The 17,485-nt window shown below is 46.2% G+C and overlaps 1 protein-coding gene across 4 annotated transcripts in view; it reads left to right on the top strand.

The window, feature by feature from the left end:
• Nucleotides 1-17,485, top strand: part of PCSK6 (proprotein convertase subtilisin/kexin type 6) — a 109,772-nt gene that overhangs the window by 5,172 nt on the left and 87,115 nt on the right. For 2 of the 4 annotated variants that reach the window (XR_014519049.1, XM_083475029.1), the window contains exon 1: nucleotides 1,497-2,148. The exons of the other annotated variants lie outside the window; for them this stretch is intronic. Coding sequence is in view for 1 of the 2 variants with exons in the window: in XM_083475029.1 (XP_083331155.1) it covers nucleotides 1,978-2,148 (171 nt within the window). In the remaining variant the exon portion in view is untranslated. Of the gene's footprint in view, nucleotides 1-1,496; nucleotides 2,149-17,485 lie in introns of those variants that run through there. 4 annotated transcript variants of the gene reach the window in all.

Genomic DNA, 17,485 nt, shown 5'->3' with positions numbered 1-17,485 from the left:
TGACTGGCCCGTACGGGCAGGGGTAAATTTACCTTTAAGTCAGATGTAGTGCACAATATGTATTTATTATTGTGATTATAAAACTGAGCGAAGTTATTTCTGACATCCCTCCTTTGGTAATTATTTCATCATTTGCTGAATGAATTTTTGCACCCTGTTCTTATTTTCACTTGATCCTTCCCCAAATTATAGAATTTTAGAGCTGAAGGCAACCTCGGAGGTCTAGTCCAACCCTTTGCTTAATGAGGGATCTGCAATTTAGGATGTAACTACAACTGCCCTTGGCAGATGGCTGTTTAGCCTTTGCTTAATTATCTCCAATCAAAGAGAGCCAGACACTGCCCACAGCAGTCTGTCCCACTGCTGAACACCTCTGTTAGGAAGATTCTCCCAACAATTTTTTTAAAAATATATTCCGCTCCCTGCAATTTCTGCCTGTTGATTTCTAGCCCTGTCCTCTGGAGGAACAGACAAGTTTGCTCCATCTTCTGTGTGATGTGGCATACAGAGAAAAATGTAACTCCTAGTCAAAGGTATACTGCTTCTGTGTCTGGAGGTTTTGCTTTATTATCCTGGTTCATGGTCATTGATAGGTCTATAATGAGTTTTGCTTTCCCCCTCCCCATCTAACAGAGACTATGAATTCCCTGGGGCAGAGCCTGGCATTTCTGAGCAACAAGCCTTAAACTCAAATTTAGACACTAGAGGGTATTTGCTTTGTTTCACAACTACTAATATAAGCATATAAGAGAGGTGACCGAGTAAAACACATTAACTCCTGTGGATGTTGTCATATTAAAACTGAGTTTAAATGTACTTATAAATTCTGATTTCTGAGCTCGAAGCATGGGTACCCCCAACAAAAATTTAAAAATCAGTTTTGTAATTTGGAACTAATGTGATTTGATTGGTTTGTTAATAAAAATTATTTTAAAAAATATATAAATTAATAAAAAGGTATGTGAACATGCTTTCTCAAATCAGCTGGGACTCTGCGGATTATTGAGAGGGCCTGGTAGTCACTGATAGTTTTACCTTCCTTGAATTTGTCTCATTCCCTTCTAAGTCCACCCAAGCTGGTATCCAGCACTTCACCCTGAGGTGGCGAACTCCATGGTTTACACTGTGTTGAGTACTTTCTTGTCTCTCTCCCAATATCCAGCTTCATTGGACGACCTGGGTTACAGAAGAGGAAAAAGATTTTCCCCTATCCAGTTTCCTCACACCATGCATAGTTTTATGCAGCTCAATCACGTTTCCTTTTTTTCTGAGCTCAGAAAATCCCCAAACCTTTTCTCACAGGGAGTAACTCCCTTGTGGATCTGGGTTGCCTTTTGGGGCACGTTGTGTAATATTTGTGGGTCCGATGACAAAACACCCTGAAAGTGGAAGTTTTGTGAAGAAGCTTTATTCAATGCGGCCTCGAAGACCTTCTGCTAAAACGCAAAACTAAGAACCTAAGCAGCGGCCCAGATCATGTGACCCAGGAGGGGGTGACCAGGAACGACTGATTTGAACCCCATGCGATCCGCTTTCGCTCGGTTTAGACGGCCAGACCAGTTCTTCCGACTGGGAGGCGGCAGCAACAGCTCCCAAACTCTCCCGCTTTTCCAACAGCGACAAGCTGAAGAATAGCGCGCCAGGAAGGGCTTCGGCGGCTTCCAAATCTGGGATCGCCTCCCCCCGGCGGCGGGCTTGCCAATCTCGGCTTCTGCTGCGCCGCCGGGATCCCGAGCGGATCCTTCCCCGCCTCCATCTCTCCGTCCGCCCCATCCTCCCCCCCCCCCCCCGCTGCCCGGCTGCGCCCGCCTCAAAAAGGCTGAGCTCCCCCCACTGGCCGGCTGAGGCAGGCGGGGGCCTGTCTGCGATTCGCTCGCGCCGGCTTCGGAGCGGGCGTCTGTGCGCGCCGTCGCCGCCAGCGGCTCTCTTGCTTCTCCTGTCCCCGCGCGCAAAGAGCCCTGCGCCGCCGCCGCCACCATGCGCGCCTTCGGGGCTTGCCTCCTCCCCCTCCTGCTGGCGGCGCTGCCCGCTTGCCCGGCCCGGCGCCCCCGGACCGTCTACACCAACCACTGGGCTGTGCGGGTGCTGGGGGGCCCCGACGAGGCGCATCGGCTGGCCTCCGCTTACGGCTACCTGAACCTCGGACAGGTGAGAGAGGCAAAACTTTTCTTTCTTTCCATTCGCTGTTGTGGAACGCGAGGATCCTGCACGAGCGGATCCTGAGTGTGGGGGGGTGCCGGGGATGATTTTTTGGGGTGCTCCAGGCTGTTCCCCGTCTATAGTTTCGTAGCAGCGCTGCTCCCCAGAAGGAACTTTCCGTGCGCCCCCGAAGGAACTTTCGGTCCAGTTTTTGGCACCGCCGTCTCCCTGCTGGGAGAAACCCAGGAAAGGTGCAGTGTCGACGGTGCCGGTCCGGTTTAAGGCAAGCATCGCTTCTGGATCGAAGGGGGTTAGGTAGAAAAATCCGCACGCGCGTGGCAGGTAGCTGCGTGCAAGTGGAAATCAGGAGCCTTGCCGCACCTTTAAGACTAGCACGTTTAAGGTGCAAGCCTGTACGTGTCTGCTCGGCAATAAGCCCACATGGAGTTCACTGGGACTTCAGGCAAATGAGCATAGGATCGCCGCAGTATTAAAGCCGGCTTCCTTACATGCAAACTGGGCTCCAGGCGATGAAAGCCAGGAGGACAACGACCCAGTGAAACCAGTGGAATCCTTAGCAGGTTCCCGGGTTAAGTACTTAATAGATCCCTGCCAGTTTCTGTAGAAGAGTGAAATCTGATCATATTCTTAGCTTTCCTCTTGGAAACGAATGGGGCTTTAAAAGTGCTGAACTCCAACTGGGTGAGTGCCCTAAGAAAATTGTGGCAGATGTTTTCAGGGGCTGGAGTCCAGTTTTGCAGATGTGTGGTCTGTGTAGGTCTCTCTCTCTCTCTCTCTCTCTCTCTCTCTCTCCCCAGCTTTATTTGGTCCCCATGTTTTTGGGACTTTCACTCCCAGTCGTCCCTAGCCAGCATGGCAGTGGTGAGAGATGATGGGAGTTGTAGTCCAACAACATCTGGGGATCCGAGGTTGGGGAAGACTGCCGTAACCTATGAAAATGTACATCACAACATATGTGTGAGTCATTAAAAAAAAAAGATGTCACAGATTCTTTGCTAGGACTGAATCTCTGGGTTTTAAAATATACAACTACAAAGTGCGTAAGACTGATTGATTCTTTTCAGAATGGAGGCTTGTCAGGTCTTTGGGAAGATGCTAGATACTTGAAAGGTAGAGTCCCAGCGTTACAGGTTGTATGTCATTTGGGAGAAGGGCAAGCTACAAGTTGCGGAGACAGAGCAAGCTTTTACGCTCTTACATAGTGAGCTGCCTTATCAGACCATTGCTCCAGCTCTCTCGGTGCTGGCTAGTCTTGAACAGCACTGCCCCTCCAACTCTCAGGCACACAGGCCTTTAATTTGATCATTTACCTGGCATTGCTAAGGGTTGAACCCGGGGCAACCTGGCTTCTTCTTAAGTAAAGAAAAGGTAAAGGTACCCCTGCCCGTACGGGCCAGTCTTGACAGACTCTAGGGTTGTGCGCTCAGTAGGAAGTTTTAAAAGTCCAGGCAGTGTTTCCGTGTTCGATGCTGGCAATTTGCTGCTGCTGGTTCTGTGGAGCTGGATCCTGGATCAGTGGGAGCCAACAGGAATTTTCTTCTTCCCTGCATGACCTCTCCCCTTCCCCACCATCTGCATTCTCTGTAGTCATTCCAGTGACACCCCCTACTCAGCCTCAAATCCCTCTCACTCATTAAATCCATCATGACTCTCCCAGGCTATTGTTCTTCCAGATTCTTTCTTTCTTTCTTTCTTTCTTTCTTTCTTTCTTTCTTTCTTTCTTCAGTCTCCAAAGCTTCTTAGGCTGTGCATGCTCCATACATATAAAGCTTACCCATCCCGAAGAAGGGAACTGTAGTTTATTCAGAGGGAGTTGTAGCTCTATGAGTTGTTACCTACAGTTCCTGGGATTCTTAGACTGCATGTGTGTTTTAAATGTGCTATAAATGTACAGAGAGTATTCAGTAGCCTGCCCTCCTCATCCCGATCCCCACCAATTAATTTTCAGCTCAACCCCAACTTTTGTTGAATGGTTCCATCCAACCGGCTCTAGTTGACACATGATAGCAGATGGACCCAAAAGGTAATTAGTCAGCTAAAGCATGACAGAAAACATCTGAGGCGGACTCCGAGGGGAACTGCCAAGTGGAAATGAATCAATATTTAATTTTTGCACAGCAAAATGCACCCTTATCAATTTAATACCGTTTATAAAGCTATTTTATATATTTCTTCCCCAACTGCTGTACGTAAGACTAATCAATTTTTCTGTGGGTGTTGGGTTTTTTTAAGGGTTGGGGTGTGTGACAGTGGAAGGGGGGAGCGGAGAAGGATTGCTATAAAGATGGAAATGTTTACATTGAGATCACTGCCAAGATTTTTTCATATTTTTTTGGTAATTGCTTGAACTTTATACTATCTTTGCAGATTTTAATAGCAACTCTGCTTGGGGAATTTTTAATTTTTGTTATTTTTAGGTATGCGGGTCATTTAGCGAAGGTGGCAAAAGAACCAGCATGGGACTCATAAAACACACCCGTTGGTGTTTCTTAATTGATTCTGTGAATGTCAGGAAGGGGGCAGAATATCAACTGAAAGCACAAGGGAGATCTGATTAATGGCTCTCTCTGTGTGTGCTCGTGTGTGTGTGTGTGTGTGTGTGTGTGTGTGTGTGTGTAAGTAAGAGAGTGAGATCAAGATCGCAATAAGGACAGTGAAACAACCCAGTTGTGACACACTGGAATGTTTAGGTGGCCCCACTCTGAATTCTTTGCATTTCCAGTTTCCATCCAAATTAAGCCAAGTTTCTAGCTCTCTTGCTGTTGTATTTTAAAGCATCTTGAAATCCAGTGAAAACCAGGGAGGAAACACAGCAACATAAAACCCATCATCATCATCATCATCATCATCATTATCTCAGTTCTCTTGATTTTTAAGACCAGAATAGGAGCCAGTTTCTCCCCAGATGTTTTTGGGCTACAATGCCCATAATCTCTGACCATTGAGCATTCTGGCTGGGCCTCAGTTTTACCCATGGACGGCCATCTGTCTAGATTTTAATTTGCTCTGAACTAATTTTAAGATGTATTTTAATTAATTGATCATCTGTTTTTATGTTCTTATGTTCTTTGTATACTGTGTTAGTTTTATGATGTTAGCCGCCCTGAGCCCGGCTCCGGCAGGGAAGGGCAAGGTACAAAAATTTATTATTATTATTATTATTATTATTATTATTATTATTATTATTGACAAACAACATCAAGAAGGGCCACAGGTTCCCCTGGTCACGTTGATAAGGAGCGGGAGGAGAATGGGCCAAAACTATATGGCATCACTACATATGTTTACACACACATACATGCAACCTGCCAGCGAAGCATCACCTGCATTCTCCAAATAATGTTTTCTCCTGTTGGTCAGATTTGGTCCAGAGGCTGTCAGCTGCTGACCTCTGGTGGAGGAGACTGTGAGAAGCGGCATAGAAGAGGGGAAGGGAACTCAGTCCTCCCAGTATCTGAAAACCTGATCCAGCCTTATGGCTTGAGGAACCTCAGTCCCAAGGGCCAAATGTGGCTCCTAGGCCTCTCCTAACCACTGTTCTTACTGGCCCAGTTTTGCACCCTCCTTGAATGTTTTTGCCTGGCTGGAGGAATAGGGAGGTGAGTGTGTGTAGAAGCCCACCTACTGAATAAAGTAAATTTACATTTGTTGCTTTATCCATTTTTGCCAGCAGCCCCCATCTGCCACTGCCATGTGGCCCCCCAGAAGGCTGCATGGAAGAGGATGTGGTTTTCAGGTTGCAAACGATTCCCCACTCCCGAGTTGCCGTTTAGTGGGGGAGCAGCCATTGGCACGTGCTTCCTACAGCATATGCCATTCAGGCAGGAGTAGCGGGTGGTGAAATGGCACCACCCACCCACGTGGTCTTGCAGAAATGACCTTTCCTTTCTGGGAGTTTGCCAGTGGGTATGTAGAGAGGCCTCCACCCACCTGAAAAATACTTCGCTCTAGAGTCTCGTCATGGCTATATCACCATTTCTCTTGGGAAGATGATCTCACAAGATGATGGAGCAGCAGATTGAATCAGTGTAACTTCCTGCATTTGTAAAAATTCTGGGCTGATGTCTCACCCTCCAGGAGATATGAAAACTGTGAAGCATCACAGGGTGGGAGCCCTGCAGGCTGCAGCCCATTGCTGGGGGTGGGAGAAGAGAGAGAGAGTGAATACCCGCATAAATAAGAACATAAGAATACACAAGCATAAGAGGAGCCTGTTGGATCAGGCAATACCCCCTCTAGTCCAGCATCCTCTTCTCACAGTGGCCCACTAGATGCTTGTGGGAAACCTGCAAGCAAAATTTGAGCATGAGAGCCCTTTCCTCTCATATTGTTTCCAGCCAGGCGTGCCAACCGTGGAGACAGCACATAGCCATCATGGCTAGTGGTCACTGATCATAGAATCATAGAATCATAGAGTTGGAAGAGACCACAAGGGCCATCAAGTCCAACCCCCTGCCAAGCAGGAAACACCATCAGAGCACTCCTGACATATGGTTGTCAAGCCTCTGCTTAAAGACCTCCAAAGAAGGAGACTCCACCACACTCCTTGGCAGCAAATTCCACTGTCGAACAGCTCTTACTGTCAGGAAGTTCTTCCTAATGTTTAGGTGGAATCTTCTTTCTTGTAGTTTGGATCCATTGCTCCGTGTCTGCTTCTCTGGAGCAGCAGAAAACAACCTTTCTCCCTCCTCTATGTGACATCCTTTTATATATTTGAACATGGCTATCATATCACCCCTTAACCTCCTCTTCTCCAGGCTAAACATGCCCAGCTCCCTTAGCCGTTCCTCATAAATAACCTTAGTCCTTCATGAATTTGTTCAGTTCTCTTTTAAAGCCATCCAAATTGCTAGCCATCACTACCTTCTGTAGGAGTGAGTTCCATAGTTTAACTACGCTCTGCTTGAAGAAGTGTTTTTCTTCTATTTATCTTGACTCTTCCAGCATTCCGCTTCAATGGGGAGGCCGTGAGTTCCAATGTTATGTGTGTGTGTGTGTGTGTGTGTGTGAGAGAGAGAGAGAGAGAGAGAGAGAGAGAGAGAAAGAAAGAAAGTAAGGAAGAAAGAAAGAAAGGAAGGTGAACATAGGAAGCCACTTCACACTGGTCATTCTAGCTCAGTGTCATCTGCACTCATTGGCAGGTGGCTCAGAAAAGCGATGTTCTCAGGCTACCTGAAGATGCCAGAGGTTGGACCTGGGACCATTTGCCTGCAAAACACTGACCTACAGCCCTTCCCTGTACCTAATGAGACCAGTGTTCTATCTAGCCCACAAAACTACAATTCCCATAGTTCCCTGGGAAGAATGATTGATTGTTAAAACCACTCTGGGAGCTGCAACAGCTCTCAGCGCTCTCAACAAAGTCCAGCTCCCAGAATTCTTTGGGGGGGCGCCATGCTTGTTAAAAGTGGTACCATAGCTCTTTAAATGTAGGGAGTGAATGTGGCCATGCTGCTGTTATAGAGTTGTGTGCATTCTTTATTAATATTATGGACCTGCTGCTACCTTCTTATTTATGGGGTGTCTTCACTCCCTCCTCTCCCCCATGTGGACAAGGCTATGTGCTACCTCCATTTTTTTGAGGCAGTAGTTAAATTTCTATACCACCTTCATTTGAGAATCTCAGGGCAGTTTACAATACAAAACCACATACCATACAAAACAAACAAAACAAACAAAAACAATACCCCCTCCCACAGCTTAAATGGCCATAGATTGTTTAATTAGCTGTGGAGAAGGGGAATGTTTCTGCCTGGTGCCTATAGATATGTAATGAAGGCAGCAGGTGAGCCTCCGTGGGGAGAGCATTTGGCAAGTGGGGAGCCACTGCAGAAAAGTCCCGTTCTCATGTTGCCACCCTCCAGACCTTTTGTGGAGGAGGCACATGAAGAAGAGTCTCAGTAGAGGAATGCAGGGTAATTATATAATTACAGTTTGCTCAAAAAGAGAAAACCCAGTCTGCTCTCTCAAGGGCAGAAGTAAGTTATTATGAACTTGTAATGTATACAGGCTTTCTCAAGGGGTTTGGGGCGGAGCAGGGCGAGGGGAGCTGGGTTTAGCAAATGCATGCGAACGACAGACACAAGCAATCAAACAGAGTTTAAAGATAAGCTCTTTTTGTAATTCAAACCATAGCGTCTTGCAGTGTTTCCACATGGAGTGTTATCATCCGTGACGGAAACCAGTAAAGAGCAGGGTGCTTTAATGTGAATAGAATTTTTCTTTGCATCACAAATCTTGTCCCAATAGCAGTAACGGGCAGTGATTTTGGTGCTCTGCAAAAGATTATCTCATCCTTTTGTGCTTGCGTGTCTCAGTGGTCTGCCGTGCCTCCGGACTGACAATTTAGAATGGGCTTTCCCTGAGAAAGCTGGACGGCAAGGGGGAAACCATTTTTGGCTCGTGCTTTCTAGGCAGGGGAAAGTGGAAGTACGGATGAGTCCACAGCCTCTTTCCAGGCTTAAGAAACCGTTGCAGACTTCCACTGGCTGAACTCTGCTTCTGTCAATACTTCATTCGTTCTGGAGGTCCGTTCTTAACCTGAAACTGTTCTTAACCTGAAGCACCACTTTAGCTAATGGGGCCTCCCGCTGCTGCCATGCCGCCGGAGCACGATTTCCGTTCACATCCTGGGGCAAAGTTTGCAACCCGGAGCAATTACTTCCAGGTTCACGGAGTTTGTAACCCAAAGCATTTGTACAGTTGTACCTCAGGTTAAGTACTTAATTCTTTCCGGAGGTCCGTTCTTAACCTGAAACTGTTCTTAATCTGAAGCACCACTTTAGCTAATGGGGTCTCCTGCTGCTGCTGCGCCGCCAGAGCACGATTTCTGTTCTCATCCTGAAGCAAAGTTCTTAACCCAAGGTACAATTTCTGGGTTAGCGGAGTCTGTACCTGAAACGTCTGTAACCCAAGGTACCACTGTATTTATCTCAGTAACGGCTATGCTGGCAGGCAGTGGCTGTTCAGGGTTTCAGGCAAGGGGCATCCCCAGTCCTCCTTGCAGATGCCAAGGATTGACCCTGGCATGCAAAGTAGATGTTCTGCCACTGAGCTACAGCTGTTCCCCACTACTTCCTAAATCTTTTTCTTATGCCCTTCAGTTGCAAAGAACAAAGTTGGTGGGTTGGGGCCGGTGGGGGCCAGTTATCCTAGCTTATTGCTTTCCTTTCGGGCTCTGCACTCTTTTGCGGTTCACTGCTCCTCTGCCCAGGTGGCACAGTAATTTGTCTTGGTGCTAAAAAGGATCCGTTATAAATTCTGGCTTGACTTTTAAATTTCAGCCTTGTTCCAGTATAATTAAGCTGGCAGATGTTTGGGTGCAGGAGTGCGAGGGAAGGAACACCAAACCCTGTAAACCACTGTTGGAACCAAAGCTGCCAAAGGGTGGTAGTATATCAATTTAAAAAAATAAAACAGGGATTTCTTGCTGGAAGCTTAAATTGGAGATTTTCCTTAAAAGCCCATCACAATGGAAGTTTGAGAGCAAGTGTGGCATTGAGTCAAATGTTGGGCTTGATCTGGGCTTAGATCTCTGCTTCTCCATGAAATTCACATAGACTGAGTGGCTCAGTCTGCCTTGCAGTATTCTTGAAAAGATGAAATGAGGGTGGGCAGTCATCCTGAGGTACAATACTATTGTGATTCTTTGCAGGGCTTTTATTCCAGCCGGAACTCAGTTCCTGCATCTCTCAGGTGGGTGCCATTGCCATTCTAAGAGAACAAGGGAGGTGTTCATGAGGAATTCCAGCACCTCTTTTTGCCTAGCTTGTTGGCCTGCTCCAGAATTTACCCAACAATATATTTAGACCAGAGTGCTCCAAGCTTGGGTCTCCAGCTGTTTTTGCACTACAACCCTCATCATCCTTGACCACTGGTTCTGCTAGCTAGGGATGGTGGGAGTTGTAGTACAACAACAGCTGCAGACCCAAGTTTGGGAAACCCTGATTTAGACCATGCCATGTGCCTCTAGTCCATTGTGTGTTTTGCTTGCTCCAGAATCCTGTTTGGAACTCCATCGTTTGCCTTTGACCTAACTGGGCAGCTGAATATCCCTCAGGCTTGCATTTACCATCATGACTGGAAGCCATAGGTGACCAGGAGCTGCATGCAGGTGCATGAGCAAGATGGTTGAGTGAGTCAACCTGGCACCTACCATCTCTGCCCTGTCTCAGCCATTGTGACCACCGAGTTGGTGCAATCTGGTCTAGTGGCACTTGCACTTCTTTCATTTGTGGGTGACTCATGCTTGAGCGAGCCTGGCAGGCACCTGCATGTTTAGGGGAGTGGCTCCTATATCATGTTGAGGGTGGGGTGTGTGGAGGGCCAAGGCCAAGGCAACCTGCAGCTAGCATAAGAAGCAGCTGCAGCGGAGTCTGCTAGTTACTCAGACCAGCAAGCGAGGCAACATTTACTCCATACATTCAAACCACCATTGTACCACTTAAACAGCCATGGCTTCCCCCAAAGAATTCTGGGAGCTGTAGTTTGTTAAAGGTGCTGAGAATTGTTAGGAGGCACCATTCCTCTCACAGAGCTACAGTTCCCAGAGCTCCTGGGAAGAGGGGCTGACTGTTAAATCACTCTGGGAATTGTAGCTGTGTGAGGGGAATGAAGGTCTCCTGACAACTCTCAGCACCTTAAAAAAAACTATGGCTCCCAGAATTCTTCAGGGAAGCCTGTTCAAAGTGGTATTGGTGCTTTAATGTGTGAATTTGGCCCAAGTCAGACTCAGAAGCTGTCTAAAGTCGTCTTACCTGTTTTTGGAATGCTGAGGTCCAGTGTGGCATAGTGTAGGGCACCGGACTAGGAGCAGGGAGATCAGGGTTCAAATCCTTGTTCAGCCATTAAGATCTCTGGGTAGTCTTGGGCCAGCCACTATCTCTCAGCCTAATTTACCTTGTGGGGTTGGCGTAAGGATAAAATGGGGAGTTGGAGAACCATGTAATGCCACCTTGAGCTTCTTGGGGGAAAGGTTTGGTATAAAGGTAAAAATAACCCTGGCTTGGCCCCAGGCTGCCTAAAAGAACGTATCTCTCGAAATGAACCTGTTTGGGTCCTAAGATCCTCAGGTGAGCATCTTATCTGGGTCCCGTTAACATCAGAAGCATGGTTGGTGGTGACACAAAAGAGACCCTTTTACTGTGGCTGCTTCCATATTGCAGAATTCCCTCCCAAGAGATTTTAGATTGGCTCCTTCTTTGTTGTTCTTCTGCCAGCAGGCCAAGACCTTCCTCTTCAGTCAGGCTTTTGAAAACGAAGGTGCAGATGATTCTGATCACTGATGGGCAAACTTCTTTTAATGGCTGGTTCTAAATGTGTTCTGATGTATCCTAATTATTGTTCTTAGCTGCTTTGTTTTTCTTAACTTTGCATTTTATAATGTTGTTTTTAAATGTTGTAAGCTGCCCTGAATCTCAGTTTTGGAGGAAGGTGGGATATAAATTCTACTACTACTAATAATAATAAACCGTAAGATGTTGTGTACCAAATCCACATCTTATTCACTTCAGGTCCTAGGTTCAGGACCTGATGTGGGCTTGAGTCCTGAAAACCGCCTAGCAGGCAAGGTGAGGAAGCTTCCACCTTTGGCGCTAAGCCCCACAACCGGAAGATGCTCCAGTACCAGAGAAGGTACTTCCTGTCTCTTGGGCATTCTTGCTTGTGCAGCCTCCGCTGTCAACAATATGTGGAAGTGCCCCAACCCGTACACCATCCTTCTCCATTATGACTTCTTTTGAGCTCAGCTGGTCCGTGATGCATAACGTCCTTGGTCCAATTTCACTAAATAGTGATGAATGGTTCCTTCAGTGCCTGGCAGTTAACACTTAGTCGGATGGAATTGGCAGGGCCCCATTTCCATGGCAACCGAGCCAGCCGTACCCTTCATGTGCAAATGGTGGCATTGCAAGGCAAAAATAACACTTTCTCATTGTTTTGAGACTTGCTTGCTGCAGACGTAAACACCCAGAGCTGAGTGGTGCCAATCTGGGGCTTTGTGACAACAAAGCAGAAATATGCAAAAGAAGGCCAAAAAACCCAAAACCAAAAAGGGACTTTTGCGCTTCAGGAAAACAATAAAACCTACATTGGTTTGAGTTAAAAGCTTAATTGGTGCATGGACTTCTGTCATAGCAGCGTAACATTATTCATCACTTTTGCAAATGGATTTTAACATTGCTGATTGCTTCTATTGCTAGCTAATACTTTCAGGCCCTTGGAAGAATGCAGATGAAAATCTAGTGTGCTGTACCTTCTGATAGCTGCCTGTTTCTGAACTATGCTTGGCACCTGGTCCCAGAGTGCCACTGATGCTGCTGGGAAAGCAGAAGCACAGGAGCTGTCTGCCCACTGTTTCCTTCCATCACTAAATGTATGGGACAAATTGCAACTTGTCCAATGGCTGGGCTGGCCATACAGGAGAGGACAAAGTCATCCTCTGGATGTTGTGGGGCCCCAGCTCCCCTCTTCCCTGATCACTTGCAATGCTGCCTGTGACTGATGAGGAGGCCACAGCTCCCACCCCAGATTTAGAAGATTAGCCAGGCAAGGATGTTGCTTCAGGCAGTACCAAAAACGAAACAAACAAAAAATGTTTGCAATGTGATCATTGCTTATCTCAAATGGTGAAGACTGTTCTTAGCCTCTACAATTCATCAGGGATCTTAATAGGGCTGGAAAAGTCCCTTTCCTGAGATCTTGGACAGCTACTTCAAGTCAGAATAAGACCATTTTATTCTCAGTTAGGTCTACGGAACTTGCAGTCCAGCAACCTCTGTTGGGCCACAGCTGCTTCTTCCCATGGCTAGATGTACCCAGCTTCATATGTGTTCAAAAACTGTTTCCTAAAACCGACTAAATGTATCTAAATTCTCATGGCCCTAATCTTTGTGCATTGGATGGGCATGCTTCTGTGCACTTTAATAATATCAGATTTCGTATGGCATTTGCAAGAGCCTGTGATAATTAGGGATGAGCTAATTAATTTTGGTTTCTTGCGGTTTCTCATTTTTCTACTATTAAGTTCAATTCTCCACATTTCTGCATCAGTGTGCTTAATAAAAAAAGATGTCATGAAAATTCACTAGCCTTTTAGTGTGAATTTAGTGTGAATAATAGCCACATTCTTACATGCGATTATACTTAATGTACAAATTTTGTGTGGAGCGATTTCCCCTAGTATCATTCTTGCATGTTATTTTCGGGTATATGTATGTGTGTGTGTGTGTGTGTGTGTGTATATATATATATATATATATATATATATATATATATATGCTTTCGTAGATTTTATATATATATATATATATATATGCAGGTTTTGGTGTCCTCGGGTGTCTTCCCGTGTAAAAGTTGGGGTGTCTAGGCGACGTTTCGACGAGGTCTCACTCGTCATCTTCAGGCTGGTGCTTTCGGCTTCTTGTTACTGGAACAGAGCGGGATCTCAGTGTTTGAGTTCCTATAAATACTGTAGAGGGGTGTGGTGTATTGCCTCAAAAGTTCTGGGCAGAGGGGAAGTTAGAGGGGAAGTTAGAAGATAGAGAAACACCCTCACAACATGAACAAGCGTGACGACACGTCCCGCCTGCCAGACATCTGGAAATTAGCCCTCCCCACAAAAACCGACACCAGATCCAGAGGCACACAGAACGCCACCACCAATCAACCACACCAGACCCAAACCCAGACCCTCTCCACAGATAAATTACAGACACCATCCAGTAACCAAACCATAGTGGCAACTCCGGATGCTGCACCCCCCTGCAATCCCTACACAGATCTGGCTGGCACAGGGCACAAAACCACAGCTCGCCCCTATACACGAAGCCAAGCCAAAGCACAACTAAGTGCAGTACAGCCATCTTCCCAGAAAAACTCTTCACAAATTCAAGAGGTCAAGACACGAAGGCTTTAGCAACTAATCCACACCTAATGACCCACCTAAGTGGTACTCAGAATATCACTCAAGAAATCACTCAAGATATCCCTCAAGTAATTAAGGAACAAAAGAAGAAAAGAACACTAGCCTGGGAACTTCCCCTCTGCCCAGAACTTTTGAGGCAATACACCACACCCCTCTACAGTATTTATAGGAACTCAAACACTGAGATCCCGCTCTGTTCCAGTAACAAGAAGCCGAAAGCACCAGCCTGAAGATGACGAGTGAGACCTCGTCGAAACGTCGCCTAGACACCCCAACTTTTACACGGGAAGACACCCGAGGACACCAAAACCTGCATTCCTGTACCCGTGAAAATCTACGAAAACATATATATATATATATATATATATATATATATATATATATGAGAAGGCGCACGCGCACACACACACACATTTGAATGAATATATGACACCTGGGAAGAAGGACTGATACACCACTCTGGTAATTCCACCCTGTAACAACTCTCAGCACCCTTAACAAGGTACAGCTCCTAGGATTCTTTGGCTGAAGCCATGACTGTTTAAAGTGGTACCATAGTGCTTTAAATATATGGTGCAGATGTGGCCCTATTGATAAAGCTACGTAGAGCCTTGCACGCAGAAAGTTGCATGTTCAATCCCCAGCATCTCTAGGTGGGATTTGGTAAGACTACAGTGAAACCTTGGTTGTCGAACATAATCCGTTCTGGAAGACGATTGAACTTCCAAGACATTCAACAACCGAGGCGGAAAGGGCAGTCTGCAAAGTTAATGGAAAATTGAGAAATGCCCGTTTGACTTCCGAGGTGCGTTCGAAAATGGAAGCATTTACTTATGAGCTTTCGATGTTTGGCTTCTGAAACATTCAGCAGTCGAGACGTTCGAAAACTGAGGTTCCACTGTATCTGAAACACTAGAGCATGCCCTCCAACATTTCTCTGATGAAAATAGAGATGTCCTATTCCATCATCATAATAATAATTTTACTGCTTATACCCCACCCATCTGACTGGGTTGCCTCAGCCACTCTGGGTGGCTTCCAGCAAAATAAAAGGGTAATAAAACATGAAACATTTTTTTAAAAACTTCCTTATACAAGGCTGCCTTCAGATGGCTTGGGGGTCAGATAACTCCATACCCTCCAACATTTCTCCAATGAAAATAGGGACATCCTAAACGAAAAGCGGGATATTCCAGGATCAGATAAAACACTGGGATAGCTTCTGTAAATCCGGTACCATCCCTGTATAATAGAGACACTTGGAGGGTCTGCTAGAGAGCTGCTGTGGAGCAGACAACAGTGAACTACAGAGACAAATAATTTGACTAGGTATAGGACAGCTTGTTATTTAATATCTGAGCAGGGAACAGACAGGAGAGGTCCAAGATCACACCTTAAGTTCCATGGCTAAGCAGAGATTGGAACTTTAGTCTCCCAGATCAGGGCCTAGTCCAGCGCTCTAACCACTACACCATCCTAGCTCTTTGCCGAGCATCCAGACAAGCCAGAGCCATTATCAACATTCTGGGGCACATTCCAGCCAGGTAAAAGCACTTGAAAAGAGTGCAAATCAGAGCCAATGAAGGATGTGGCCAGAAAAATTTCAAGGGCCACAGAGAGAGGCCTGAAGGGCCGCATCGGTTTCCCACACCTGATAAGGGGACATTCCAGAGGAAATCAAGCAAGAAGCTTCCTAGACAGATTTTGGAAGTGAATCTTGCCATTCAAACTGGGATAACTTCCCAGATACGTCTTCCTGGACCGGCAAGAAATCTTCCTTGGAAGATTTCGCCTGCTCACTAGGCCAAGAGAAGACATCCTTTGCCTGAAGGAAACTGTATTTCCATAGCTTAACTTGGTTTCTCTTTTCTTTCTTTTGCTTTTTGGTTTTGGCCTTGAATTCCTTTCCCTCTTCTGCCCCAACAGCTGCTTGTTTTCCTCTGCTCTTTTGCTAGTGGTGCATTTCAAACCTTGCGTTTAGATTTTACAAATGACAAACACAGGGGACTGCGTAGCTCTTCGCGGGTGGCGGGGAATGTGAGTGCTTCCTTTGCCTTGCTTGTTTATGAATTTAATTTATACTAAAAATGAAGACCCCAGGGGTTGCAGATTAGTAATAGATTTAGAGGTTAGAACTAAATGAACATAATAAAGACTGGAAAATGTAAACTCTTAACAGCAGGGGGGAAGGGGAGAATACTGCAGGAAAGGGGAAAAAATGACTACCCAGCAATGGGGATTGGAGATGGATGCTGGAGAGAGATGCATTTGAATTGCAAACATCTGACGTAGTTTGGTCAGATATTTAATGCAGTTTGCACATGCACACGCAAACTGTAATATCTGTATCGGGATGGCGAGCCCAGTTGTGTAATGGTCCAAGGTTGTGAGAGGGGGGCATCAAAGTCCTGTTACTATTTCTGCATCGGGGTCTGTGTATCCAGCATCCTAGAGCCATCCCATCAGTGTGAAAGGGGACCTTTTTAGCCACCCTGAGTTCCAAAGCTAAGCATTTCGGAACACTGAAAACACAGAGGCTTCAGTTTTAAGAAAATGATGTGCAAGTTCTGTTATGTACAGTGGAAGACACAGCTTAAGTCACTCCAAAAGAAGGTAAGGGAGCACTCCATATCATTTGCCCACGTATGTGCATAGAAAACGGTAGATCTAGCTGAAAGACGACATGTGGATCAATGCATCGATAATAATAATAATAATTTTATACAGTGGTACCTTGGGTTACGAACTTAATTGCTCCAGAGGTTCATTCTTAACCTGAAACCGTTCTTAAACTGAGGCACGCTTTCGCTAATGGGGCTTCCCACTGCCGGCGCGTGATTTCCGTTCTCATCCTGGGGCAAAGTTTGCAACCTGGAGCAATTACTTCCAGGTTCGCGGAGTTTGTAACCCAAAGCATTTGTAACCTGAGGTACCACTGTACAGTGGTACCTCGGGTTAAGTACTTAATTCGTTCCAGAGGTCCGTTCTTAACCTGAAACTGTTCTTAACCTGAAGCACCACTTTAGCTAATGGGGTCTCCTGCTGCCGCTGCGCCGGAAACATCAGACCAAATCAGAGCACCTTGTTTCTGGGTTGCTTTAATCTGTTTGCAAAGAAGAAGAGTTTGGATTTGATACCCCGCCTTCCACTCCCCTTCAGGAGTCTCAAAGCGGCTAACATTCTCCTTTCCCTTCCTCCCCCACAACAAACACTCTGTGAGGTGAGTGGGGCTGAGAGACTTCAGAGAAGTGTGACTAGCCCAAGGTCACCCAGCAGCTGCATGTGGAGGAGCGGGGATGCGAACCCGGTTCACCAGATTAGGAGTCTACAGTGGTACCCCGCAAGACGAACGCCTCGCAAGACGGAAAACCCGCTAGACGAAAGGGTTTTCCGTTTTGGAGG

This window comes from Podarcis liolepis (genome assembly GCF_965112155.1).
Source record: "Podarcis liolepis genome assembly, chromosome: 14".
NCBI lineage: Eukaryota > Metazoa > Chordata > Lepidosauria > Squamata > Lacertidae > Podarcis > Podarcis liolepis.
This window is presented reverse-complemented; position numbering and strand designations above follow the sequence as displayed.